The 27,576-nt window shown below is 59.5% G+C and overlaps 1 protein-coding gene and 2 non-coding genes across 3 annotated transcripts; all 3 read right to left on the reverse strand.

Moving 5' to 3' along the window:
- Nucleotides 1–11,090: 11,090 nt before the first annotated feature.
- On the reverse strand, nucleotides 11,091–18,214 carry OPN1SW (opsin 1, short wave sensitive). The gene is made up of 5 exons (XM_075924897.1): nucleotides 17,768–18,214; nucleotides 16,642–16,810; nucleotides 15,901–16,066; nucleotides 13,429–13,668; nucleotides 11,091–12,546 (listed from the first exon to the last, which is right to left on the reverse strand). The coding sequence occupies exons 1-5, from the start codon at nucleotides 18,111–18,113 to the stop codon at nucleotides 12,424–12,426; spliced, it is 1,044 nt and encodes a 347-aa protein (XP_075781012.1). The 5' UTR covers nucleotides 18,114–18,214; the 3' UTR covers nucleotides 11,091–12,423.
- Nucleotides 18,215–19,547: 1,333 nt separating this feature from the next.
- On the reverse strand, nucleotides 19,548–19,619 carry TRNAP-AGG (transfer RNA proline (anticodon AGG)). The gene has a single exon. It is a non-coding gene; the product is annotated as a tRNA-Pro (tRNA).
- Nucleotides 19,620–24,038: 4,419 nt separating this feature from the next.
- Nucleotides 24,039–24,110, reverse strand: TRNAP-AGG (transfer RNA proline (anticodon AGG)). The gene has a single exon. It is a non-coding gene; the product is annotated as a tRNA-Pro (tRNA).
- Nucleotides 24,111–27,576: the final 3,466 nt, after the last annotated feature.

Below are 27,576 nucleotides of genomic sequence, written 5' to 3' on the forward strand. Positions count from 1 at the left end.
CTGTGGCTGTGAATGTGTCTTGTGTTATCACTCGGCCACAGAGATGAGGAGTGAGATATTGGCTGTATTGGAATGATGTGTGGTCTGTGGGAGGAAGTGGGGAGTTTTGGAGGTTGAAAGGGGGGCTTCATATAGAGGGGGCCATTCAGCACCCTGGGATGTTACTGGTTTAATACTGCAAGGGGAGAGGGAGTGAGTTTGTTGCAGAGAACAGCCCAAAACTGGAGCCCCAGAGTCTGGTGACTGGCAGACCCCGCTCAGAGGACACAACCAGTTCCGTCCAGACGACAGACAACGGGCTGCAGAGGGGAGACCTCAGTGTCAGCCCAGCTTGTTCCAGCGAGGGGAGAACATTGGACAGAGGAGGAGGGAGGGGCCTAGACAACCCTTTCAACTGGAGAGAGGACAATGGATGGGGAAAGGCTGTTGGGGGATAGTGGAGGCTCTGTTGGAAGACGGTGTGTCTGTTCTGGACAGAGAGCAGAGGAGGCGGAGCCTACCAGGCTGCAGGGGAGACTCAGACATGAGGGGCTGTGAGGTGCCAGGCCTACAGGCCCTTTGCTGTGTTCAAAGCTCAATTAAACCCTTCTGTTTTGTGATGGCTGAGAGGTGTATTGGTCTGGAGAACAGGGCTGCACTATCTGGCTGGATAACCATACTCAGAGAGTAGTTATTAATGGTTCACAATCCTGCTGGAAGGGCATAACAAGTGGGTCTGCAAGGGTCTGTTTTGGGACCGGCTGTCTTCAATATCTTCATCAACAATTTAGATATTGGTATAGAAAGTACGCTTAGTAAGTTTGCAGATGATACCAAGCTGGGAGGGGTTGCGACTAATCTGCAGGATAGGGTCATAATTCAAAATGACCTAGACAAATTGGAGAAATGGTCTGAGGTAAACAGGATGAAGTTTAAGAAAGACAAATGCAAAGTGCTCCACTTAGGAAGGAACAATGTTTCACACATACAGAATGGGAAGAGACCGTCTAGGAAGGAGTATGGCAGAAAGGGATCTAGGGGTCATAGTGGACCACAAGTTGAATAAGAGTCAGCAGTGTGATGCTGTTGCAAAAAAAGCAAACATGATTCTGGGATGCATTAACAGGTGTGTTGTGAGCAAGACACGAGAAGTCACTCTTCCGCTCTACTCTGCGCTGGTTAGGCCTCGGAGTATTGTGTCCAGTTCTGGGCACCGCATTTCAAGAAAGATGTGGAGAAATTGGAGAAGGGCAACAAGAATGATTAAAGGTCTAGAAAACATGGCCTATGAGAGAAGGCTGAAAGAATTGGGGTTGTTTAGTTTAGAAAAGAGAAGACTGAGGGGGGACATGATAGCCATGTTCAGGTATCTAAAAGGGTGTCATAAGGAGGAGGGAGAAAACTTGTTCATCTTGGCCTCTGAGGATAGAACAAGAAGCAATGGGCTTAAACTGCAGCAAGGGAGGTTCAGGTTGGACATTAGGAAAACGTTCCTAACTGTCAGGGTGGTTAAACGCTGGAATAAATTGCCCAGGGAGGTTGTGGAATCCCCATCTCTGGAGATATTTAAGAGCAGGCTAGATAAATGTGTCTCAGGGATGGTCTAGACAGTATTTGGTCCTGCCATGGGGGCAGGGGACTGGATTCGATGACTCTCGAGGTCCCTTCCAGTCCTATAGTGATAGAAATGTAGCCGTGTTAGTCTGGTGTAGCTAAAACAAAATACAGGACTATGTAGCACTTTAAAGACTAACAAGATGGTTTATTACAGGGGTCTCCAAACTTTTCAGCCCGAGGGCCGCATTAACTATCAAACAGCAGTTCGGGGGCCGACTACACACTTGAGGTCCAAATAAAAAACAATCAAAACATGGATGTTGTTTTTAATTATTTATTTAATATTATTTTATTCAGTTATTATTTAATAACACATTGATACACTACACATGAACACCTGTATTAGTGTGAATGGTGAAATTGTTTCCTGGATGCCAAAATAATAGACATTTCTGGCTTTAGATTTGTCCCTAACATCAACAGTGACCTGAGATTATCATCGGACAAGTTTGTTCTCAAATTGTTCTTCACGTATTTAATTCTTGAAAATGTTTGTTCACACAGGTATGTTGTTCCAAAGATTGAAAGGTACCTTGATGCAAAAGTTTTGACATTAGGAAAGTCTTCCTTGGGCAAAAATTGGTAAAAACCCACCAGTCCTATTTTGAACTTGCCCCTAAGGAGGTCATTTGCTTGCAACTCAATGACTTCCAGCTGCAGTTCATCTGGGCAACTGGCCACATCTGCTTCAAATGGGTTTTGAAACAATCTCACTTCTTCTGCCTTTGAATCCAAGTCAGAAAACCGCTGCTGAAACTGCAGCTGGAGGTCTTTGATGATCTCGCATACAAATGACGTGGGGAACTCAGCTGTTGCTTCAGCCATGAAGACCTTGCACTGCTGAAATTTCTGTAATTTTTTTTCCGTAGACAAAAAGGTCTCCACAGGCCGGATGAGAGGGCCTCGCGGGCCGCATCCGGCCCGCGGGCCGTAGTTTGGAGACCCCTGGTTTATTAGATGATGAGCTTTCGTGGGCCAGACCCACTTCCTCAGATCAAATAGTGGAAGAAAATAGTCACAGCCATTATGGCTGTGACTATTCCACTATTTGATCTGAGGAAGTGGGTCTGGCCCACGAAAGCTCATCACCTAATAAACCATCTTGTTAGTCTTTAAAGTGCTACATAGTCCTGTCTTTTGTTTTAGCTTCCAGTCCTAGTATTCTATGATTCCCTCTGGGAGTGGAGGCCCCGGAGGGTCCCCAGGGAGTGGACCCCCCCCAGAGGGGCTCATGGCAGAAGTGCAGGAGCAGACCCCCCCCCAAGTGACAGTGGACACCCCAAGAGAGGGTCGCTGCACTGGAGTGGACCCCCTGAGAAAGGACTGTCTCACTGCTGCTGTACTGGAGCGGGCTCCCCAAGAAGGGGCTGCCGCACTGGAGGGGTGTTCTACCCAAGGGGCCGCGTGTGGGCCCGGCCTGTGAACTGACACAATCTGTCAGTAAAGAAATAGAGCAAGTAGAAAGCTGCTGCAAGAATCTGTACTTCAAAAGTGGAACCTCGTGGGGGCCCTGGCTGAATGTGTGGACTTGCAGCCTGATTTGGCTAAGAACATGACAGCCAGACTGGGTCAGACCGATGGTGTGTTCTGTCTTCTGACGCCAAATGCTCCAGAACAGAGCAACTGTTGCGTGATCTGGCCCCTGCCATTTCCTCCCAGCTTCTGGCAGATGGAGGTTTGGGGAGCGTGGGGATGCGTCTTGGCTAGAAGCCGTTGCAGGATCTAACTTTCAGGAACTTACTTTGTTCCTTTTTGAACCCACGTACAGCTTTGGTCTTCAACCTCCTCTGCGCTGCGGGAAGAAAAGCTTTCTTTGGTTTGTGTTCCCCCAGCTTCCTATTAATTTCATTGGATGACGCTGATTTGTGTGTTATGTCAAGGGGTAAATAACGCGCATTCATGCAGGGCAGAATTAATGCGTTAAAAAAAATGAACGTGCATTAATCGCAGGCATTTTGCGTGTGCGGTGCTGCCCCTTTGAAATGCTGCGGCGGCGTTTCAAAGGAGGTGACGCCGCATAGCTGACCCCGGGCTCCCTGTGGCATTTCAAAGGGGCGGCACCCTACAGCTGACCCTGGGCTTCCCACGGCATTTCAAAGGGGCAGAACAGCACAGAGCCTGGAGTCAGCCAGAGTTCCCAGCTGACCCTGGGCACCGTGCAGCACTGCCCCTTTGAAACGCCGCGCGGAGCCCGGGATCAGCTGTGCTGGCGGCATTTCAAAGGGGCAGCACAATGCAGAGCACAGGGTCAGCTGGAATCCCCAGCTGACCCTGGGCACCGTGCAGCACTGCCCCTTTGAAACGCCGCGCGGAGCCCGGGATCAGCTGTGCTGGCGGCATTTCAAAGGGGCAGCACAATGCAGAGCACAGGGTCAGCTGGAGTCCCCAGCTGACCCTGGGCTCCGTGCAGCGCTGCTCAAAGGGGCAGCGCTATACACTTTGTATTCTGTGTTCTAATTGGAATCAATATATTTGAAGATGTAGAAAACATCCACAAATATTTAAATAGATATTATTATTGTTATGGCTCTTATTTTTGTTTAACGGTGCGATTAATCGTGATTAATTTTTTTTTAATTGTGCAATTAATCGCAATTGATTTTTTTAAATCGCTTGACAGCCCTCCTAAATAACACATCTCTCTCCCCTCATCCACACCAGGTCTGTGCCGTACCCCTCCCCCCGTTGTCTCTCTTCCCAGCTGAAGATTCCCAACCTTTTCAATCTCTTCTCATCCCAAAGCGCTTCCATCCATCCTCCCGTGGAGCCAGGAGTGGACATCGGCCTGGAATCCCGCTTAATCAGTTAAAGCTATATTGAACTGATTAACTGGGATTTTACATCCCTGGGCATACCATAGACTTGTATACCCACTTTATGAGAAGTCTAAAAGTGCCACAAAACCATGGTAGTTTGTCATGTTATGCTCATAAGAAGCACCAGAGCTCTTTTTCAAGGGAAAAGGTGATACGCCATGTTTATTAAAAGTACAACATTAAAAGCAGCATATGCATTTACGCACGCACACAGGGAGATCCTGCAGATGATAGGTTACCAGTCTGCTGTGGCTCAAGTCGCTCTTATGGGCCAGGTAAGACTGAGCATGAGCAAGGAGTTGGGGTCTATTGATTATGATTTGAGGCTCCTCTGAGGCTTGACTTGCAGGACCGAACCTAGAGTCTAATGGCAAAAGCCCCCCATTTTATACACGTAAGTGCCCATTGGGGTATTGAAGTGTCATGCTGCAATCATTCATCCTTAAGTGGGGTTAATCTCAGGATTTTGCACAGTTCTCCTGGGATGGCTATTGTCAGACGTCCCAGCCCTGGTTCTTGTTTGTGAAGAAGTGGGTTGTGCCCACAAAAGCTCATGAGACCATCTACGATGTTTTGTTAGTCTCTAAGGTGCTGCAAGACTATTGGTTAAGTTTTTTCTTGGGGGTCCACCTGTCTCCAGGGTTCTGTGAAGTCTAATTTAATTCAGCCTCAGGCACGATGGATGTTTCTTGGTTATCTTCAAGGTTCCTGCTTCTTGACCATCTGGGCATTTGTGAGGGCTGTCACACTTCCCTCTTCCACTCACACCACACAATTTTTTAGAGTGTTTCAGACAAGATTAGCGTTTAGGAGGGATTAGACAGTTACTAGAGGAATAACAAAGAGGGAATCTTGCACAACTTAGTTGGTGATACAGACAAGAGGTACAACTTAATTTGTAATGCTAACAAGAAGCAAGACCTTACAGCAAATACTGTCTAATTGTGAGAAACGGGGTGAAATTAGAAGCAGACAGAACTTACAAGCAAGTCATTATACATCCTACTTATTCTTATACCAGTGCTAAAATACTACATTTTGGCTACAGTCTGATCCATTTGTTTTAAAATCCATTCTTTTATTTCACACTTACAGGCTGTGTCTAGACTGGCCAGTTTTTCCAGAAAATCAGCCGCTTTTCTGGAAAAACTTGCCTGCTGTCTACACTGGCCGCTTGAATTTCCGCAAAACCACTGACTTCCTACTGTAAGAAATCAGTGCTCTTTGCGGAAATACTAAGCTGTTCCCGTTCAGGCAAAAGTCTCTTTTGCGCAAAACTTTTGCGCAAAAGGGCCAGTGTAGACAGCTCAGATTTGTTTTCCGCAAAAAAGCCCCGATTGCGAAAATGGTGATCGGGGCTTTTTTGCAGAAAAGCGTCCGTGCCAATCTAGATGCTCTGTTCCGAAAATGCTTTTAACGGAGAACTTTTCCATTAAAAGCATTTCCGGAAAATCATGCCAGTCTAGATGTAGCCTGATAATAACTTGCTTCGGTGTACTAAAATTAGTCAAAACACACTGAAGATAGATTGCTTTGTCAGCTAGCACGTTGGAATATTATTCTATTGGCTGAACATAAGAACTAGGGATGTAAAATCCCAGTTAAAAAGTTAACCGGTTAATCGAAACCCTGCAGCGAGGGGTTGCTCCAGCCCAGCGATGGTGCATCAGGCCATGGACAGGGTGCTGTTCTGTAGCGCAGTCCTTTCTGTGTTAGAAATAGCGGTGTTTGTCTCACCGGTGCTTGGTGGTGGAAAACCGGAGGAATCCCAGCCCCATGGAAGCTGGGGCAGCAGTGGCGTAGGCTGGCATTGAGCAAACTATCACTGTGCGTCCATTTTGCTTGACATCTTAGCACCTTCCTGGCTGCAAAGCGGCTGCCATGTGGGGATTTTAAAATGTGCAGGAGAAAGGAAAATAGGTACAATTCCTAAGTCTGCTGGGGAGGAGGGAGGGAGGATGCGCTGGGCTCTTTGACCCTGCATCCTTCTCATCATGGAGAGAATGATTTGCAAGCCCTGATCTAGGATGCTTTCATGTCAGGCGCCACTCTCTGGTACCGCTATCATGTCCCCCTTTAATCTTCTTTTTTCCAAACTAAACAAGCCCAGTTCATGAAGCCTGGCTTCATAGGTCATGTTCTCTAAACCTTTAATCATTCTTGTTGCTCTTCTCTGTACCCTTTCCAATTTCTCCACATCTTTCTTGAAATGTGGCGCCCAGAACTGGACACAGTACTCCAGCTGAGGCCTAACTAGTGCAGGGTAGAGCGGCAGAATGACTTCACGAGTTTTGCTTACAACACACCTGTTGATACAACCTAGAATCATATTTGCTTTTTTTGCAACAGCATCACACTGTTGACTCATATTCAACTTGTGGTCCACTATGACCCCTAGATCCCTTTCCGAGGGAAAGAACACGTTCGAAATGGGAAGGCTACAGAGACAGCAGCACAAATTACTAGAAGAATCCTAGAGCAGGGAAGGACCTTGAGAGGCCATGGAGTCCAGTCCCCTGCCCTCACAGCAGGACCAAGCACCATCTAGACCATCCCTGACAGGTGTCTGTCCAACCTGCTCTGAAATATCCCCAGTGATGGAGATTCCACAACCTCCCTGGGCAACTTATTCCAGGGTTTGACCACCCTGACAGGTAGGAACTTTTTCCTAATGTCCAACCTAAACCTCCCTTGCTGCAATAAGCTCATTGCTTCTTGTCCTGTCCTCAAATATTAAGACGAGTATCTTTTCTCCCTCCTTGTAACACTCTTTTAGGTACTTGAAAACTGATCTCATGTCCCCTCTTGCTCTTCTCTTTTTTAAACTAAAGAAGCCCAATTCTTTCAGTCTTCATATTTTCTAGACCTTGAATCATTCTTGTTGCTCTTCTCTGGACCGTCTCCAATTTCTCCACATCTTTCATGAAATGCGGTGCCCAGAACTGGACACAACACTCTAGGGCTACGTCTAGACTGCAAGCCTCTTTCGAAAAAGAGCGTCTCGACTGCAAGCAGTACTTTCGAAAAAGCAAGCCGCTTTTTCGAAAGAAAGCACCCAGGCAGTCTGGAGGCTCTTTCGAAAACGCCCTGTTTGCATTCAAGAACGCCTTTTTTTGAAAGAGCACTTTCGAAAAAAGGCGTTCTTCCTCGTGAAATGAGGTTTACCGCCGTCGAAAGAAAAGCCGCGTTCTTTCGATTTAATTTCGAAAGAACGCGGCTGTAGTCTAGACGCAGGTGAAGTTTTTTTGAAAAAACCCTTGAGTCTGGACACAGCCCAACTGAGGTCTAATTGGCGCAGAGCAGAGCGGAAGAATGACTTCTCGTGTCTTGCTCACAACACTCCTGTTAATGCATCCCAGAACCATGTTTGCTTTTTTTGCAACAGTGTCACACTGTTGACTCATATTTAGCTTGGGGTCCGCTCTGACCCCCCAATCCCTTTCCACAGGTCTCCTTCCTAGACAGACGCTTCCCGTTCTGTATGTGAGACACGGATTGTTCCATCCTAAGTGGAGCACTTTGCATTTGTCCTTATTGAACGTCATGAAACATTTTGGGTTGATAAACCTGCATCTTTTCCTGAAAAAAAGTTTTGACCGAAATATGTTGCCTAGAACGCCACAGAGGTCTCCTCACAGTGGCTTTACTCCCAATATTTTGTCCTCTCTGTCTCTGTCTCCATCTGGGGAAAGGGAGTGGGGCCTAGGGGTTAGAACAGGGGATGTGCTGGGAGCTATGACTCATAGGTTCGCTCACTGAATCCCTTCCCCCATTGCTGGGGAGACAGGGTGAGACTCCCAGCCACATGAAAGGGACAAACTAAAGTCCTGGTGAGTCATACATTATAACTCATGCAAGGCCAGCAGCTGCTCAGATTCAAATGCTAAATAACTTTCAATGTATAGGATGTTCAGTTTCTTCGCTTGAACTTTTTCTAGCTCACATCCAGCAGCGAGCCACATGCAGTCTGAGGCAGGAAGAGAGGTGGGGGGTGGGGATGTTGAAATGGGTTCCAGCCGTTTATCGAGTGGAAATAGAAAATGACTTTATTAAAAGTTCTATAAGAGAATGAAAAGCAAGTGTAGCAAGCGCTTAGACTCCAGCATGACTAGGAAGTCATTGCGCGACTGGGGGAGGGAGATTGGTTGCGGGGTGCTTTTCAACACAAGACCTGGGCACTAAAATAGATGGGGGATTGTTATTCTACCAAATCAGTCCTGAGCTGAAAGCACGTCAAGCCAAGCAGGGACATCTGGTTTGGAACAGCTTCCGTGTGAGGAGAGGTGGAAAAAACCCTGGGGAATATGATTGAGGGTTATAAAATAATGTGTGGGGTGGAGAAAGGGAGTAAGGAAGTGCAAGTTCCCTGTTCGCATAACACAAGCACCAGGGATCACCCAATGAAATGAACCGGCAGCAGGTTTTAAACAAATGCAAGGAAGTGCTTCTTTCCACAACACACAATCAACCTGTGGAACTCCTCGCCACAGGATGCTGTGAAGGCCAAGACTGTAACAGACTTCAGAAAAGAATGACACACATTCATGGAGGCTAGGGACACTACCCATGCTCATTGCTCATAGTTCCTAGCCTCAATGCCAGAAGCTGGCAGTGGAGAGCAGAAAAGAGATGGTTCGGAGATGGTTCGATAAATTGCCCTGTTCTGCCCAGCCTTATGTGATCTTGATAGGTAATGGACCTACTTTGCCAGTCCCCAGGGGATCTAGCCACCACCTGGTGCCCTTCTCTGAATCTCAATCCTTCCCAGGCCACCAAACACCACCCAGGGGGTTCCACCTTGTCCAGAAGAGCCCCTTTGCTGCAACACAGTTACAGGCTGGGGGCAGCTAGATTCTATTGCTCGCTCTCCTCCACTTCTTTGGGGCCTCAGGGTGTCTCCACCACCCAGTTCCAGAGGATCCTTCTGGGCTTACAAGCGCTTAGATCAGGACATGGCCCTGGGGGCCCACCTCCCACTTGGATCCAGTCACTGTTATTATTTGTATCCTGCTACTGCATTTCTAGGAGGTGGCTCAGGCAGCAGGCTCCTAATTAAATGGCTCATAAGTCCCAGTTGCAGGGCTACACCAGGAGCTCTTTAAAGAGCCCCAGCAGGCTGCCAGGTAGTGCAGGGGGAAAGCTGGGAGCCCCTATCGCTGTATTTTACTTCAAAGCCTCCACCCCCACCATCTCAAGCCCTGCCCCAGCACCCACCTGTGACTATGTACAAACTTCAGTAAGTGCCCCCCTGATTATTGTCCCCCCTCTGGCCTAGGCAAACAGAGCATTTGAAGCTCTTCCACAGGGGGCCAGGCCAACCTCAGCACTTCAGGCAGGTCCTTGGGGACCACATGGCATGTTGGTGTAACAGCTACCAGGCAGATTTGAACCGGGGACCTCCAGAGCTTAGCCTAGGCGCTGCTACAGCTTGAGCTATGAAGCCAGCTCCTGCCTTGCGGCTGCGGGAGAGCTCCCTTGTTCTGCTCTCTGCCTGCCCGTGGGCTAAGTGCCGCAGCAGGGGCCGGCGACCCGCACTAGGCGTGTGGGTTACACCTGAAGGAGCCCGAGGCCCGGCCGGTAGCTCTGCTGGCCTGTGAAGGGCCGGGCAGCCCGGTGCGGCGAGCGCCCTGGCAAGCAGCCATTGCCCCAGGCTCACACTGGAGCTGCCCACGTCAGAAGTGCACGTGGGCCCTGGCTGGAGGCCAGGCCGTCTGTGCGTGGTGCTCCCCGGGGACAGGCGTGTCGGCTCCAGCTCCGGCCACGCACACGCTCCTTGGGAAAGCTCCTCCGCCCTTCCCGAGCGCTGCCGGCGGGTCTGGCTGCGCCTCGGGGCGGTTCCGCGAGCCCCGCCGCGCCCCAGACAGAAGCCATCGCCCGGGGGGCCACGCCCGCCCCACCCCGGCCTGGGAGCTGCCGCCGTTCCCACCCCGGGCACCGGCAGCCCACGGAAAGTCCGTGGCGGGGACAAAACAGCTCAGCACCACCGTGTTGCGTTCAGCTCAGCCGCGATATTTTATTGCCAGAGCCGCCCGCCCCGCCCCGCGCTACAAGGGGGACGACACGGCCCGGGGGCCGGACGGGTGCTGCGGGGGTGGCGCAGACTCTGTACAGTGCAACGTGGCCGGCGGGGCCGCTCTGGGACGGCCCTGGCCTGCCGCGCCCGGGGCTCGCGGGTCATTGCTCGGCGCGGAAGGAGAGAGTCCGGAGTTCACCGCCTCGCCCCCTGCATTGGAAGCGAATGGCCGCTCCCCCCTGCCGGGCGTGGGGCTGGCTTCGGGGGGGGGGGGCTCACAGAGGCCGGGGGGGGGGACGCTACTGGTGTGGGCCCCCCCGGGGGGAAGGGAATGGAGCTAAGAAGCCTCCTCCCCCTGCACATGGTGCTTTAGCTCCTCCCCCCCCCCGAGTGGGGCGCAGCTGGCCAAGATCAGGCCGGCACATGTCGGGGGGGGGGGCTGAATGGCTCCCCGCCAATGCCCCTCTGGAAGGCTGGGCTTGGACCTGGGGCTCTTAGAAAAGACCCCCCCCATGGAATGGACCCATTGCCCAGGGGAGTCCCACCTGCCCCACAGCTGCCTGGTGGGTACCAGGGACACAGAGAGGGAGAGCCAGGGCTACCAGCCAGCCCCATGGCCTTGGCAAGAGACCAGGTACCCTCCCCAGCTCCTCAGGGGGTAGCTCCCACCCCCTTAGCCTACCTTGGGCCGCCTAGACCATGCCCGGGGCTGGCCTCCATCTAGGGCCAGGCTTAGTGTGGTGGGGCGGTGCCTCTGTGCCCCTCCTCATGGCGTCTGGGCGCCCGGGCGGGGGGGTGCTGGTGAGAAGCGTGCGGGTAAGGCACTGCACTGGGCGCTGGCGCGGGGTTCGCGCCCCGGCTCTGCTGCAGACCTTGGTGGAGTTGATCCGGAGCCCAGTCCCGCCTGCCCGGAGGGGGGCCAGGGGCCCACCTCTGAGGGGGAGCCCCCCAAAGGGGTCAGCCGGCAGCCAGGGGTACCCCTCCGGCCGGCTGGCTTTTCGTTGCTCCGCTCCCCTCTTCCAGCTCCTTAGCTGGCACAGCCCCTGCAGCCAGGGCGGTTCGGGTGAGACACCAGCAGCCTCCTCGCCCTCGGGGGAGCGGCGCCGGCTCGGGCACCCCAGGAAGGCCCTGGGTGGCCTGGCACGGGAGCGCCTGCCTGGGGCACACCAGGGTTACCTGGGCCTGCTCCGTGCCCCTCAAGGTCCCTTCCAGCCCCAGCTTGCTGAGATCTCCACAGGGAGGGAGGGGGAAGCCAGTGCTGGGATGGGGGGGCTCCTGACAGCTGGGGGGGCTCCCCAGTGAGAGGGGGGGGGTCGGTGCTCTCCACCCCAGGACGTACACGTGACTGTCAGCTGCCAGAGTCCTGACACTCCACAGCCCTCCCCGTTCTGAAGTTACCACTAGGCGTCACTCCCCTCCCTGCGCTGGGTCTAGATCCCAGGCGTCCTGATGTCTACCCCCACCCCCCCCAGCCCTCCCCCGCTCTTGTGGACCCCACTCACCTTGCAGAGCCAGGGCTGGCCCCCAGGAGTCCTGCGGTGCTCCCCCCTGCGCTACCCACTGATCTCTCGCTGCCTCATTACCCCTCCCCTCCGCCCCAGCAGGGTGGGTGTTCCCCAGCTGGGCGCCCGCCTTAGGGCCGACAGGCACGGGCCTTGCGTGGAGCCATGGCGGCCGGGCAGCAGGCCTCACGGGGGGAGGAGAAGGCAAAGCTGCCCCCCCAATTCCGACCGCTCAGCCTGGGGCAGATTCAGCCTGGGGGCAGCAGCTGGGGAGGCTCCGTGGGGCTGCCCGTCGGAGGGCTGCCTGGGGCCCCCAGGAGCTGGGGGGTTGCTGTGCCCAGCCGGTGTGGTCCGTCCTCCCACGGGGGTCGGGGAGCGCAGGCCGTCTCGCCGAGGTGACCGTACGGGGGGCCGTGGGGCACGGCCGGGGGGCCTCGGGGCTTCCCCTCAGGGCCCGGCGCCTGCTCCCCTCGGCCGCCGGCGTCCCGCAGCCGCCTCAGCTGGGGCTGACCTGGCTGGAGGACACGGACGAGACCTCGGTTTTCTGGGCCGAGCTGGAGACGTCGGACTCGTCCGTGATGGGTTTGCCGCACACCGTCTCCATGATGCAGGCGCGGAACTGTAGGGAGAGCGACCCCCCCGGCACCGTTACACCGCCCGGGCCGGCGGCTCACGAGCTGCTCCACAACCGCAGCTGCCCCCAGCCAGCCACCCTGCCCCGCCGGCACGGCCCTGGGAGTCCTGCATGGCCACCGGTGGACCGGGCAGGGTGAGGTGACACCAACCCCCCTCCCATGCCCGCCTGACCCCCAAAGTTAGGGGGGGAACGCATTTCCCCCCCAGAATGGCAGGGGTGGTGGCTCGCCTTCCTTAGCAGCACAGGCCGGGTGCTCCTGCTGGCCTGGCCAAGGCAGCTCCCGCCTGGCCAGCGTGGGCCCGGGGAGGAGCACAGACGCTCCCGCGACCCGCCACGGGGGACAGCCGCCGCATGAGAGGCCAGAGACGGACGGGGAATGTGCCCCGGTGCCATAGCGCTGTCCGTACCAGGGCGGGCATCGGCTCCCTGGCCTCCCCCACGGCCCTGAGCCGACCCCGCTGGGTTGTGGAGACGAGGCCTCGGGCGCCCCGCTCCCACAGAAGCCTAGAGCCAGAGGGGACCTCAAGAGCCATCGAGTCCAGTCCCCGGCCCTCTCGGCAGGACCCAGGGCTGCTCCGCATGCTGCCCACGGCCCGTTCTCTCCGCGGCACAGACCTGCTCTCCTCCTGGGCACAGAGCTGGCCGCGCCCTCAGCCCCCCGGCCATAACCGCCATCGCCTGCCGGTTAATACTATCACCCAGGGACCCCCCACGGCAGAGCCAGGAACTTCCCCGGGGAACCGCCCCGAGTCTCCGGACCCGAGCCCGGCTGCCCCCGGGAAGGGGCTTGGGCCGTCCTAGCCCCCCGTCCTGGGGACCCTTGGCTGGGTCTGAGGGACGCGCCCCGCCCGCCCGGGGCCTCACCTGCTTGTTCATGAAGCAGTAGATGACGGGGTTGTAGATGCAGGAGCTCTTGGAGAAGAAGGCGGGCACGGTGACCAGGCGCAGGTCCAGCCCGTGGTTGCGGTTGTTGACGATGTACATGGCCATGGCCGCGTAGGGCACCCAGCAGACGCAGAAGGAGCCCACCATCGCCACCACCATGCGGGACACCTCCCGCTCCGCCTTCTGCGTGGTGGCCGACTCCTGCTGCTGGGCCGCCACCTGCGGGCAGCCCCCAGGGCCCGTGGGCGTGAGCGGCAGGGTCCCCTCCCCAGCCTCTCCCCCACCGGCGCGGCTCGGGGACGTTGTGGGGCCCTCCCCCCCACGGCCTCTCCAGGGGACTTGTCCCCACCCGGCTGGACCCACATCCCTGCCCCTGGCACCGAACCGGGCAGGGAACGTGGCCTCGAGGAGCGGGCAGGGAGCGTGACCAGGGACACCCCCCCCCCCCCAGCGTTTACACGCTCACGTCGCCATCGGTCGGGGCACCGCCGGGACAGCAGGTCGGCGCCGGGCCCCGCGTCTTCGGGGGCCTCCGCAGCTGCGTGTCCTGCGCGAGGGGAGGGCCGGCCCAGCCGAACTGGCCCTCCTCCCCGTCCTCTGATTTCCCATCCGCCGCCCGGCCCGGCTCCCACGCTCCCTCCCGGAGAAAAGCTGGGAAGCGCAGGCCCTGGCTGTGTGCGACAGGCCGAGCACCCGGCGGGCCCTGCCTGTGAGACCCGCCCAGGGGTCGGGGACCCCTCCCGCCCGCCTGCCTGAGAGCCCTTGGCACCCTCCCCCCGGACGGGCCCTGCCTGTGAGACCCGCCCAGGGGTCGGGGACCCCTCCCTCCCGCCTGCCTGAGAGCCCTTGGCACCCTCCCCCCGGACGGGCCCTGCCTGTGAGACCCGCCCAGGGGTCGGGGACCCCTCCCGCCCGCCTGCCTGAGAGCCCTTGGCACCCTCCCCCCGGACGGGCCCTGCCTGTGAGACCCGCCCAGGGGCCAGGGACCCCTCCCTCCCGCCTGCCTGAGAGCCCTTGGCACCCTCCCCCCGGACGGGCCCTGCCTGTGAGACCCGCCCAGGGGCCGGGGACCCCTCCCGCCCGCCTGCCTGAGAGCCCTTGGCACCCTCCCCCCGGACGGGCCCACAGCAGAGACCAGCGAGCAGCACAAGGGCAGCCCACGCCGGCAGTCACAGCCACAAGTGATCACACTCGCAGGCGTGCAACACGCCTTTCTCACACAGCCTGCACGTTCACAAGCGTGCAACCCGCCCTTCTCACACACCCTGCACGTTCACAAGCGTGCAACCCGCCCTTCTCACACACCCTGCACGTTCACAAGCATGCAACCCGCCCTTCTCACACACCCTGCACGTTCACAAGCATGCAACACGCCTTTCTCACACACCCTGCACGTTCACAAGCGTGCAACACTCCCTTCTTACACACACCCTGCATGTTCACAAGCGTGCAACCCGCCCTTCTCACACATCCTGCACGTTCACAAGCGTGCAACCCACCCTTCTCACACAGCCTGCACGTTCACAAGCGTGCAACCCGCCCTTCTCACACAGCCTGCACGTTCACAAGCATGCAACCCGCCCTTCTCACACACCCTGCATGTTCACAAGCGTGCAACCCGCCCTTCTCACACAGCCTGCACGTTCACAAGCGTGCAACCCGCCCTTCTCACACACCCTGCACGTTCACAAGCGTGCAACCCGCCCTTCTCACACACCCAGCACGTTCACAAGCGTGCAACCAGCCCTTCTCACACACCCTGCACGTTCACAAGCATGCAACCCGCCCTTCTCACACACCCTGCATGTTCACAAGCGTGCAACACTCCCTTCTTACACACACCCTGCATGTTCACAAGCGTGCAACCCATCCTTCTTACACACACCCTCGCACGTTCACAGGCATGCAACCTGCCGTTCTCTCACACACCCTGCACATTCACAAGTGAGCAACCCTCCCTTCTCACCCCCCCGCACGTTCACAGACATGCAACCTGCCCTTCTTACACCCCCCCGCACGTTCATAAGCGTGCAACACTCCCTTCTCACACATCCCCACACATTCACAGGCATGCAACTCGCCCCCTTCTCACACACACCCCGCACGTTCACAGGCATTCACCCTCCCCATCACACACCCTTTGCACACTCACTAGCATGTAACCTGCCCATCCCAGACACAAACCGCACGCTCACAAGAATGCAACCCTCCTGTCTCACACACCCACGACACAGTCACGCGTGCACAACCCTCCTATCTCGTACACCTCTCCCACACGTGCAAGCATGCCTCTGCCCCCCTCACACTGCCCACACGCTCACAAGCTTGGAACCCAGCCGTCTCACGCGCTCACAAGTGTGCACACGCCCGTCTCTCGCACCCCGCACCCTCGCGAGCAGACAGTGCCCCGGGCCCTGGCTCCCTGGCCGTGTCCCCACGGCGGGTACTTACGGCGCGCAGGGCGCCCAGCAGCTGGGAGTAGGAGAAGCAGATGAGCGAGAAAGGCACGATGAAGCAGAAGACGAAGAGGAACCAGGTGTAGTACTCGCTCTTGTACTTGGTCCCCACCGTGTACCAGTCCGGGCCGCACGAGCACTGCAGCCCTTCGGGGATGAACCTGCAAGACCAGGGACACGGCGCTGCCCAGAGGCTGCCCGGCTCCCCCTCCGCTGGCCGAGGGATGGGCAGGGCCAAGCTCGCCGCCACCCCCCCCCCGTTTGGCCTGGCAGGCGGCCAGCCCCTCTGCTCCCAGGGCCCTGCCCGTGTGACAGGACAGGCAATCGCTGGGCCTGCCCACCACAATCCCATGCGAGCAAGGGCGGGATCGGCCCGGCGGCGCCTGCCCCCTCAGGGCTGGGAACACGCCCCAGAGCTGGCGTGTGCCCAGAGGCCTGGCAGCATAACCCCCCAGACCTTGCTGCAATCAGGCGGCAGCCGAGCTGTGGCGCTGGTGGTCAGCAAGGCTGCCCCGGACCCGGCTGCGGGTCAGTCCGCCAGGCACCCAGCCATGGGGGTGGGCAGGCTCCCCCCGCTGCTCCCTCTCGGCGGGCACGCTGCTGGGGTGTCAGCCGGGCACTGCCCCGCGCGGAGCAAGGGCGAAGGGGATCGGAAGAGACCGGCCCATAACCTGGCGCGGCAGCCAGGAGGCAGCTCTCGGCCGCCCTCGCCCAGGGCCCCCTCCCCAGCTCCTACCGGCTCCAGCCGAAGAAGGGCGGGATGGAGACCCCGATGCCGATGACCCAGGTGGCCGCCACCGCCATCAGGGCGTGCTTGGCGCTGAAGCGGAAGTTCCCGAAGGGTTTGCAGATGACGATGTAGCGTTCAAAGGCCAGGAAGGCCAGGGACCAGCCGGTGACCAGGCCTGGGGAAGGCACAGGGGGAGTCACTCACCGTGCGGCCCCGGCCCTGCCCTGTGCCCAGACGACACCCCCAGGACCCCAAGCCCCCTCGCTCGCCTCCAAGGGGCCGCGAGCAGTTCAGCCGACACGGAGCCAGCCCCTTGGTCTTCTGCCCTGCGCTCTCCGTTCCCCCATTCGCCTGCTTCCCCGCCAGACACTTGTGGACGCAGGGGGCGGGGAAGGAGCCGACGGAAATGCCCCTCATGACTCAGTGGATCTGGGAACGGGGTGGGGGGGTCACATCGGAGGCTGCCTGGAAAGTCATTTCACCCCCCTGACCCAGGGAATGCTCGGGGACCGGCCAAGTCTCCGGGTCTGGTTTGGAAGCGAAGCCCAGCCCTGGTGGCAGCATCCCGCCCGCCCCGGGGCCGGTCTGGGAAGGAAGGTGAAAATCTCCTGCAAAGGCTGCTCAGCCATCTCCATCCTGAGGCGGCACCTCTCCGTGTGCTGCAGCCAGATGGCTGAAGGGGGTACCCCTCCTGACCCTGCCTTCCCTGGGAATACGGGGGGAACCTGGCCTCCTCTGCAGATGGGCCCCTCAGCTCTCCCCCCTTCCCAGTTTCCCTCCCCTGCCCTGGAGCCATAGATCACACGGGCGTCCCTGGGGAACCCCCCAAGTTTGGCCCAACACCCTAAGGTCGTGGGGTCTGATGCCCACTCACTTCCTGCCTGTCCCCCTGTTCTTCATTCCCCCAGGGACCCCCCGCATCCCTCGGGGCATCCAAACGGCTGGGGCCTGGTCGTTAAACGAAACCAGCTGCCGAAACCGTGCTCCCAAGAGCGGCTCACCTGGGCCAGTGTCCAGCAGCTGCTCCAGGTGGGATGAGCAGAAAGGTCCATCGCGAGGGACCCGCCCACCCAGACCCAGCCGCTGGGACCCCCCGGCACCCTTCTCCTCCCTCCCTCCCGCCCGGCCTCACCGGCCACCGAGCCCAGGAAGGCCTCCAGCGCGCAGGCGTGGCGCCCGAAGACGAAGTAGCCCTGGGAGCTGGACACGAAGACCATGAAGACGGAGCAGACGCAGAAGATGAAGCCCCCGAGGCAGATGTTGACCAGGATGTAGTTGAGCGGCTGCCGCAGCTTCTTGTACTTGACGGTGACGAGGAGGACCACGGCGTTGAGGGGCGTGCCGGCGAAGAACACCAGGCCCATGAAGGCCGTCTGGAAGTAGAAGGCCCAGAGCGGGGCGATGTGGTACTGGGGCCCGTCCCACGGCCCCACCGAGGAGACGTTCTCAAAGAGGTAGAAGTCTTCCTCCCCCGACATCCTTCCGCCACGGAGCCGCCACGGAGCCTGCCCCGGCTCCCTCCCCCCTTCTAATATAGAAGCTCGGGGGGGACAAGCCACTTAAGGGCTCGGGGGGGATCAGGCCTTAATCCCGAGCTTCCGACGGGCAAAGTTTGGGATTAGGGGCTCTAAGCCCCTTACCTCCTGCCCCCTAAGCCCCCGAGAGGCTCAGCGTGCGGGCTGGGCAGCCGGGAGCCGACTGTGGGGACTCCGGGGGATTGCGCAGGGTGGAAGGGCAGGGGCTGGCTGGCAGCCTGCTCCCGGGCAGCGGGGCTGAGCCTCAGGGGTGTGGATCGTGCGGGGGTGTGAATGTGGAGGCGCCCCCCCCCATGGGGGGCACCACCCTCCTTCCACAGGGGGCACAGCCCAGGGTGGCGGGAACAGAAGAGGAGTTTGGGGCCACTCGGGGGGGTGGGGACATGACTAGGGCATGGGGGGGGCGTGAAGGGGGCCCAGGGCGTGGGGCTGTGAAGGGGGCCTGGGGCTGCCCAGCGAGTGGGGGGGGGTAAAGGGGGCCCGGGGCTGCCCAGCGAGTGGGGGGGGGGTAAAGGGGGCCCGGGGCTGCCCGGCGAGTGGGGGAGTAAAGGGGGCCCGGGGCTGCCCAGAGAGTGGGGGGGGTAAAGGGGGCCCGGGGCTGCCCGGCGAGTGGGGGGGTAAAGGGGGCCCGGGGCTGCCCGGCGAGTGGGGGGGGGTAAAGGGGGCCCGGGGCTGCCCGGCGAGTGGGGAGGGTAAAGGGGGCCCGGGGCTGCCCGGCAAGTGGGGAGGGTAAAGGGGGCCCGGGGCTGCCCAGCGAGTGGGGGTCAGAGGCCCATGCAGAGACTCTTCCCAGGTTGCCACTTCTCCTTCCCAAAGTGGCTCAGCGCACTCCCTGCCCCCCTCCTTTGGAGGCCTGGTCTGCCAGCCCCCTTGCTCCCGGGGGAGGAGGGGGGTGTATTCTGGGCAGCTCGTGGGGGGCAGCTATTACAGCCCCGTCCTTTCCCTTTTTCCACCCGGGCCCTGCCAGAGGGGCGCGTCCCCCATGCGCCCTGCCCTGGCGCCCCCGCCCCACCCCGCCCCACCCCAGCCGCAAAAGAGGAATTGGAACGGACCCAGTCACCTGACCCACCCCCCCGGCCCAGCACCATGGTGCAGCCCCCCCGCCCCCCAACCCACGCAGCGAGGGACCCCGGCTCCCCGGCCCAGGGCACTAGAGAGCACAGACCCTGCTCCCCAGGAGGGTACTACGGCTGCCAGTGAGCCCAGGCTGGGGGCTTGTCACTCTTGCCCCCGTAGTGTCCAAGGAGCGCCCGTCCCTGCCCGCCCGTACCCAGGTCCCGCCTTGTGCTGGGTGGATTTCAAGTAATAAATTGCTCCCCTTTCTCACAGCCTCTCTTCTGGGGGCAAATCGCTTCCTCGTGGCTGAGCCCCAAAAGTGGGCTCGTCCGGGATTTGAACCCGGGACCTCTCGCACCCTAAGCGAGAATCATACCCCTAGACCAACGAGCCAGCTGGGGACAATGCTTTCCAGATGTTAGAGGAGACCTTGGCGGGGCTGGAACCCACATGATAAATATTTCCTCCTTGCGGCCTGAACAGCCTCCCTGTTCTTTCCCCGGCTCCCGGGCACTGTGCAGCGTGGCCCAGACAGGATAGCCACTAGCCCAGGGGTACTCGGACTGTGGCCCTCAGCCCCCCCCCACCCAAGGCAAACATTTCCACGGACCACCAGCCACCACCCATGATGACTGAATGGGTGCAGGAAGGGTGGGAGGGCAACATCGGTGCAGCAGAGGGGTGAGGGAGGGTGCAGGAGATGGGGGAGGTGCAGGTGAGGGTCGGGGTGGGGTGGAGGGTGCAGGAGAGGGGTGAGGGGCGGGGCAGGAGGGAGGGTGCAGCTGGGGGCGGGAGGGAGGAGGGTGTGTGACGGGGGAGGAGGATGCGGGTACCTACCTGGCTTTGTACCTCCCACCGTCCCCAGACTCCGCCCCCCGCTGCTCCCATTGGCCAGGATTCCCATGACTGGCAGCAGCGGGGAACGCCTCCAAGCGAGCGGTTTTCTGTCCCCACAAGCTGGATCTGGCCCCCGAGGCTCGGGACCCTCCCCCCCCCAGCAGGAAGCCAGCGCTGGTGCACCAGCCTCGTGCGAGAGGTTCACCAGCCCGGGCTCCCTGCTGCGGAGATGGGGGGGAAGCCCCGAGCCCCGGCCCAGCTGGGAGACGGTGTCCGTGGAGCACACTTGGAGGACCGCCGGCCTAGCCCCCAAGGCAGCCACATCAAGCAACCCCGAGCCCCCGCGAAAGCCCCCTCCTGCTTAAGGGGCCTGTCGTTTGCGAATCCCCTTGGGAAGGGGGGACAGTGACAGAAGAAACCCCCGTGTTCACACCTGACACACTCGTGCAGCCGTGTTTCACGAGGGACCGTGGAGCCGCGCTCCAGGACAAGTTAGCTCCCCACCGGGAGGAGGTTTTCCGAAAGCAGGTTTTCCAGAGACGTCTGGGACCGGCCAGGCCGGGCCGCTGGGCCGTTGCCCGCTCCCTGCCGTGCGTTGGCAGGACGGGGCAGGAACAAACGGCTGCCCCTTGGCAGACAGCCTGGGGGTCCCGTCCAGCCTGCTCCCAGCTGGAAAGGGGGCACAGGACTGTACAAAGGACCAGCCCCCTCCCCGCCCATCGCGCTCTCGGGGCCAGAAAAGAAAAGCGGGAATTGGCCAGCGAGGCCGGTGGTGAGACGCCGTGGCCTGGACGCTAGTGGGGTCTGTTCTGCTGGCACCCGGAAGGGCTTTCTCTTCACTTGTCTTGTCCCCGGGTCTGACTCTGGGTCTGTGCCTCGTTACCAGATCTGTGCCTCGTTATCGGGCCTGTACCTCGTTACCAGATCTGTGCCTCGTCACCGGGCCTGTGCCTCGTTATCCGGTCTGTGCCTCGTTACCCGGTCTGTACCTCGTTACCCAGTCTGTGCCTCATAAATGGGTCTGTGCCTCGTTACCAGATCTGTGCCTCGTGCCTCGTTATCAGGCCTGTACCTCGTTACCGGTCTGTGCCTCGTTATCGGGCCTGTACCTCGTTACCGGTCTGTGCCTCGTTATTGGGCCTGTACCTCGTTACCCGGTCTGTACCTCGTTACCCGGTCTGTACCTCGTCACTGGGCCTGTGCCTCGTTACCCAGTCTGTACCTCGTTACCCGGTCTGTACCTCGTCACTGGGTCTGTACCTCGTTACCCGGTCTGTACCTCGTCACTGGGCCTGTGCCTCGTTACCCGGTCTGTACCTCGTTATCGGGCCTGTGCCTCGTTACCCGGTCTGTACCTCGTCACTGGGCCTGTGCCTCGTTACCCGGTCTGTGCCTCGTTATCGGGCCTGTGCCTCGTTACCCGGTCTGTACCTCGTTACCCGGTCTGTACCTCGTCACTGGGCCTGTGCCTCGTTACCCAGTCTGTACCTCGTTACCCGGTCTGTACCTCGTCACTGGGTCTGTACCTCGTTACCCGGTCTGTACCTCGTCACTGGGCCTGTGCCTCGTTACCCGGTCTGTACCTCGTTATCGGGCCTGTGCCTCGTTACCCGGTCTGTACCTCGTCACTGGGCCTGTGCCTCGTTACCCGGTCTGTGCCTCGTTATCGGGCCTGTGCCTCGTTACCCGGTCTGTACCTCGTCACTGGGCCTGTGCCTCGTAACCGGGTCTCACTGAAAATCTCTCTGTAGCTAATCAGCTTGTTGACTGGTTTGGCTAATCCGGTGCCTTTAAGCTGGAGTGTCTGGGCGACTGTTTCAAATACCGACCGGGGCTCTTGTGCCCTCGAGGGAATTGCAGGGTTCAGTTGGCCGTGCTGCCCAGGTGGGGGCTGTCAGCCCTTCCCGGGGAACATTTGAGGATGGGGAGCACGTGCGGTCTCCCTGCAGCGTGACCCAGGCTGGCGAGAGCCGAGCTGCCGCCCGCACACAGGCATAACTGGGTGTGACTTGCATGCCGGAGGCCAGGAGCAGTGCAGGACTGGGGGCAAAGCCGCATGCAGGGCCCCCCAGGTCAGAGGCAGGGGGACAGCTACTGGTTGGTCTGGATTGCGCCTGGGTGTAGCACAGCAGCCATGCCCAAGCTGGGACACGGAAAGCCAGGAGCCCCCACCCTGGCCACAGCCCTGCTCCTGATCAGCCTGCCCTAAGAGCAGGGCATTCCCAGCTCTGAGCCCGGGAGGCCCACGAGGAAGCTTTTCAGGCGGTGGATCGCATGTTTGGACTGTGACAAAGGGGAAATTTACAACATTAGTTGTGTGCCTCAGTTTCCCTACACTATGTATGTCCCAGTGGGGGTGGGTTGGTTACAAGCCACTAGCACCTACCGGGGAACAAATCTCTGACAAGGGCTCTTCCGGCTCGCACAGGGAGGTCTGAGACGGGTGGCAGTAACTTTTACAGGGGGAATAATCCAGGAATTTTGGCAAGTGATCACAGGCCACACTTTTCTATTAATGGAGGGGGGCAGGGCTGGGAGGGAGTTGGGGGGCAGGAGGGGGCAGGGCAGGTCTGGGCGTTGGGTTATAGGAGGGGTGCAGGGCTGGGAGGGAGTTGGGGGGCAGGAGGAGGCAGGGCAGGGCTGGGCGTTGGGTTATAGGAGGGGTGCAGGGCTGGGAGGGAGTTGGGGGGCAGGAGGAGGCAGGGCAGGTCTGGGCGTTGGGTTATAGGAGGGGTGCAGGGCTGGGAGGGAGTTGGGGGGCAGGAGGAGGCAGGGCAGGTCTGGGTGTTGGGTTATAGGAGGGGTGCAGGGCTGGGAGGGAGTTGGGGGGCAGGAGGAGGCAGGGCAGGGCTGGGCGTTGGGTTATAGGAGGGGTGCAGGGCTGGGAGGGAGTTGGGGGGCAGGAGGGGACAGGGCAGGTCTGGGCGTTGGGTTATAGGAGGGGTGCAGGGCTGGGAGGGAGTTGGGGGGCAGGAGGGGGCAGGGCAGGGCTGGGCGTTGGGTTATAGGAGGGGTGCAGGGCTGGGAGGGAGTTGGGGGGCAGGAGGGGGCAGGGCAGGGCTGGGCGTTGGGTTATAGGAGGGGTGCAGGGCTGGGAGGGAGTTGGGGGGCAGGAGGGGGCAGGGCAGGGCTGGGCGTTGGGTTATAGGAGGGGTGCAGGGCTGGGAGGGAGTTGGGGGGCAGGAGGGGGCAGGGCAGGGCTGGGCGTTGGGTTATAGGAGGGGTGCAGGGCTGGGAGGGAGTCGGGGGTGCAGGGAGGCCTCTGACCCGGGGAGACGCTCACCACATTGGTGGTTTCCGGCCGGCAGTGCTGCGGAGCATCAGGCAGATGCCTGCTTGCCAGGGTGGTTCCATGTGGTTGAAAGCCGCCGGCTGCTGCTGGCAAGCGGGTCTCTGGGTGTCCCTTGGAGGGAGGGGGGCAGCAGGCTTCCAAAAAGCCCCCCCCCTTGCAGCTCCCATTGCCCCTCCCCTCTATGAACAAGGTCTCAAAGCCGTGTGTGTGTGTGTGTGTGTGTGTGTGTGTGTGTGTGTGTGTGTGTGTGTGTGTGTGTGTGTGTGTGTGTGTGTGTGTGTGTGTGTGTGTGTGTGTGTATTCTGGCTTCTGCGTCCTGCCCGTGAGGCCCAGAGCTGCTGCGGCCAAGAGGTGGCCAGATTGGAACCAAACAATCTCCCGCCTCAGTGCCAGGCTCCATGGGGAGAGTTTTGCACCTGATGGGCAGGTATTTGGGCCGGGCCGGTGTTTTTTATTGCCCCTTCCCATCATGTGGCCTGCCTATTCTCCCGGCCACTTCCAGACGTCGCTGCTGGGTGGGGTTGCAATTGGGGGGAGAGGGGGAACCCGAGTGTTTGAACCCAGCGTAACCAGTTACCTGTCATTGGGCTTTAGATGAAAAGTCTCACTTGTTTTCAGTTATTTATTCTGGGAAAGTCCGTGTGTTCTGTAAAACCTTCCTCCCTCCTGTGGCTCAAAAAACAGGGCTCGTCCGGGATTTGAACCCGGGACCTCTCGCACCCTAAGCGAGAATCATACCCCTAGACCAACGAGCCAGCTGGGAGAAGGCTGCTTTCTTTCTGCTATTTTTAGGGATGAGAGGGGCTGTGTTGGCTCTAAGGGAACCCTACAATTTCCCACAGGAAAATTGGCAGTGAGAACTTCCCCAGCCTCTTTTCCTTGGCACCAAAACGTGCTGGAGCGAGCGCTTTAAGGCCTTCTCTGCCCTGGGCTTTTCACTCTGCTGCAGCGGCCAGGCGGGAAAACCCCAGTGTCGCCCGGATTTGCGGAGCCACGAGTACCCCTTTTTGCACACCATGGCACGACAGCATTCAGCCGCTGCCGTGGGGAGACGGCCTCCCGCTCCAGGCTCTAATCTCCCCTCCCCAGCCTGTTCTCACGGGGCCGTTTTCCCCTCGCTGCCTTTGCCTTCCTTTTCTCGCCCAAACCTGAGGGCTGGTGAAGGCCTCGTGGGCCTGGTCAGGGCCTGGCGAGGAAGGTGCATTTCGGTCCCTATGGCCGCAGTGGCTGGGCACCGCCTGCCCATCTCGCTGTGCGCCCACTGCCCAGGCTACGATGCTGCCTTCACTCCCCTCACGCCGCCTTGTCCTGCCATCACACGGCCCTTCCTATGCCCGGCCTGGGGCCTCCCCGCTGCTCCTGGCCCCAGCTCAGACCAGGGCAGGCCAGGGACGGAGCTGTGCCGTGTGGGTCTGTGGGGTTCCCAGCCCACGCCCCCACCGCGGGCAGCTCCACTCTCAGCCGGGCGTCCCAGCACCGCCCTGCTTTGGGGGAGACGGTAGCGCTCGGTGCCTTTGCCCTGGGGCAGCCCCAGCAGGGACACAGCGACTTCCCCGAAAGGCAGAACCAGGACTAGAACCCTGGTCTCTGCCCCACAGCATGTGGCCCCCATGGCCAATAGTGCATGAACACACTGCACATTGGGTACTGGGGTAGTGGATTAGTGCCAGGGCTAGGAAAAGGGAGGTGCTGAGTTCAAAGCCTGCTTGTACCACTCCTACTCCTAGCTTTGCTTCATTAATGCTCTCTTGGTTGAAGAGGCTTTGGACACTGGTTGGTAAAATCTCTCCTGGCAGCTGGGCTTACCATGGCTGGGCTGGGCTGTGCTGCTCTCCTGCTTGCATTCCTGCCAGGTGCTGGTCCCTGCTGGGAAGATTTGCCCTGAGTGCTACCTGGAGGCATGAGGCTTCCCACTGCTCTGGCATGCTGCTTTGGGGGCTCAGTGCTGCTGCTTGGCTTGGCCCAGGCTCTCAGCATCCCTAGCTGGCTGGTGGCAGGTGCTGTGTGGGCACCCTGGCTGTGGGTAAGCTCCAGGAATCTGCTTGTCTCTTGGGCACTGGGCTGTGTAACTCCTGCCCCATGTGGCCCTTAGCCCATGAACAACCAGAGAGAAGAACAAGGGAGCACTCTAGGCCATGCCTGCCAGGTGTCTGTCCAGCCTGCTCTGCTCTGAAATGTCTCCAGCAATGGAGATTCCACAACCCCCCCGGGGGAATTGATTCCAGTGTTTCACTACTGGGACAGGCAGGAAGTTTTTCCTACTGTCCAACCTAAACCTCCCTTGCTGCAGTTTAAGCCCCTTGCTTCTTGTCCTGTCCTCAGAGGCCAAGGGGAACAATTCCTCCTTTCCCCCCCGCCCCTCCCGTGACACCCTTTTAGAAACCTGAAAATGGCTCTCATGTCCCCTCTCAGCCTTCTCCTTTCCAAACTAAACAAGCCCAGTTCTTTCAGCCGCCCTCAAAGCTCAGCTTTTCTGGACCTTCGATGGTTGTTGTTGCTCATCCCTGGACCTTCTCCAGTTTCTCCACATCTCTCCTGCAATGTGGTGCCTGGAACTGGGTGCAACAGATCAGGGCGTTCGCCGCCCAACCAGAGCGGGATGACCTAACAAAGACAGGACCCAAGGTCTGTGAATCTGGCCTGGGCCCTTCCTGGCTGGTGAAAGAGTCCAGGACCTGAGCAAAACAGAGGGCTCCTCGTCCCGCCCTCCGGCCGTCGCACACACCCTGCTGCCCCGCCCCGGGCACGTGGGGCCTGGCCAGGTCTCGGCCAGCGCCAGGCCTCCTGTTCCTGGGCGCGCTCGGGGAGCAGCCAGCCGAGCACTGCAGGCCCCGTCACTGCAGCTCGCACGGAGACGGGGCCGGAACGGGGGCTGGTTTAATGGCCCCGGGAGGGAGCCGGGCCGTGGATGGGTAGAGGCCAGACCTGTGGCTCTGGGCCTCTCTGCAGCGTGGGCACCGCCGGCCCGGTGACCCCACCGTCCAGGGCAACGCGCTGAGCCCGTCCTGGGGAAACGCCCCCAAAGAGCAGCGATGGGAAAGGGCCCTTCCCCCACCAGGGCCCTCGCGTGTGGGGCTCCACAGGGATCCATCCTCTCCCGGGCCCTTTTCAGCATCCCCAGGCGCCTGCCACACACACACGGCTCCCGGCTCCCTCCTTCCCTGCACCCGGATGCCCCGGCGCTCGGCCGACATCAGCCCTGGGGGGACGCCCAGATGGCTCACGCCGAGCCCCGCACGGCAGAGGGTGCGCCAGGGGACAGAGGAAAGGGTCCGGGGGAATTTGCAGCCCTGGGGGAGGCTCCTGCGATGGAGGGTTCACGCCCAGGACGTAGGGTTGCCAGGTGTTCGGTTTTCACCCGGACTGTCCATTATTCGGGTCCCCCGTCCAGTAAAAAATCAGAAAATACCGACGTGTGAAATATCCAGTATTTCCTGTTTCTCTTGGACAGAAGCCCAACGGGGACAATTTCCTGCTTTGTTTGGCAGGGTAGGGAGAGCAAGGAGCAAAGCTGGGTCATTTAAAGGCGCAGCGCCCCCCCCCCCTTTTTTTTTTTTGGTCTCCCCCCCCTTTTTTTTTCCTCCACAGAATTTTTTCCCAGTGGGTTTTTTTTGGGGGGTGGGGGGCGTTCGGTACTTTTTGTTAAACCATCTGGTGATCCTATCAGGACGGGTCACTGCTGCCCAGTGTCCGGCAGGCCCACGGGATTCCTGGCGGGTGCAGCCCCCCTGTAGGGTTCCCAGGTGTCCGGTTTTGGACTGGACAGTCCAGTATTTGAGCTTTCTGTGGGGGGGTCCGGGACATGTGGGGCGCTCGGTGTGAAGTGTCCATTGCCTGAAGGTGACTCCGGGTCACGGGGGGGTGCACTGCCCCCCTATTCCCCCGCCAAACCGTGAATTGCTAGAGGGGGTGCCCCTACCTGGCTCTCTCTGGGGGCTGGACTCCATCACCTCCTGAGGTCTCTTCCAGCCCCAGGAGTCTGCACCCTCTGCCCTGCAAGCACCCCCCACCCCTGCCAAGGCCCAGACCCCGGCTCCGTGGGCTGTGGCAGACTCCACGGGGCTGCAGCGTCCGTCTGTCTGTCTGGCAACAGCAATTCGTGCTCTGCAAACTCCCCAGCCACAGGCAGGAGCCTCTGGGACTGGAGAGAGCCCCAAGGTAACCTGATCCCTGCTGCTGAGCTGGCATCTACTGGAACAGCTGGAGCAAATACAGCTGTGT

This window comes from Pelodiscus sinensis, chromosome 1, assembly GCF_049634645.1.
Source record: "Pelodiscus sinensis isolate JC-2024 chromosome 1, ASM4963464v1, whole genome shotgun sequence".
Lineage (NCBI taxonomy): Eukaryota > Metazoa > Chordata > Testudines > Trionychidae > Pelodiscus > Pelodiscus sinensis.

Excerpts from the sequence above, each read along its gene's own strand:
- OPN1SW (XM_075924897.1), bottom strand. The coding sequence starts at position 18,113 with ATGTCGGGGGAGGAAGACTTCTACCTCTTTGAGAACGTCTCCTCGGTG. Across the intron at positions 16,811-17,767 it reads CTTCCTGGGCTCGGTGGCCG|GCCTGGTCACCGGCTGGTCC; the intron begins GTGAGGCCGGGC and ends TGCCTTCCCCAG. Across the intron at positions 12,547-13,428 it reads ACTGCTTCATGAACAAGCAG|TTCCGCGCCTGCATCATGGA; the intron begins GTGAGGCCCCGG and ends CTCTCCCTACAG.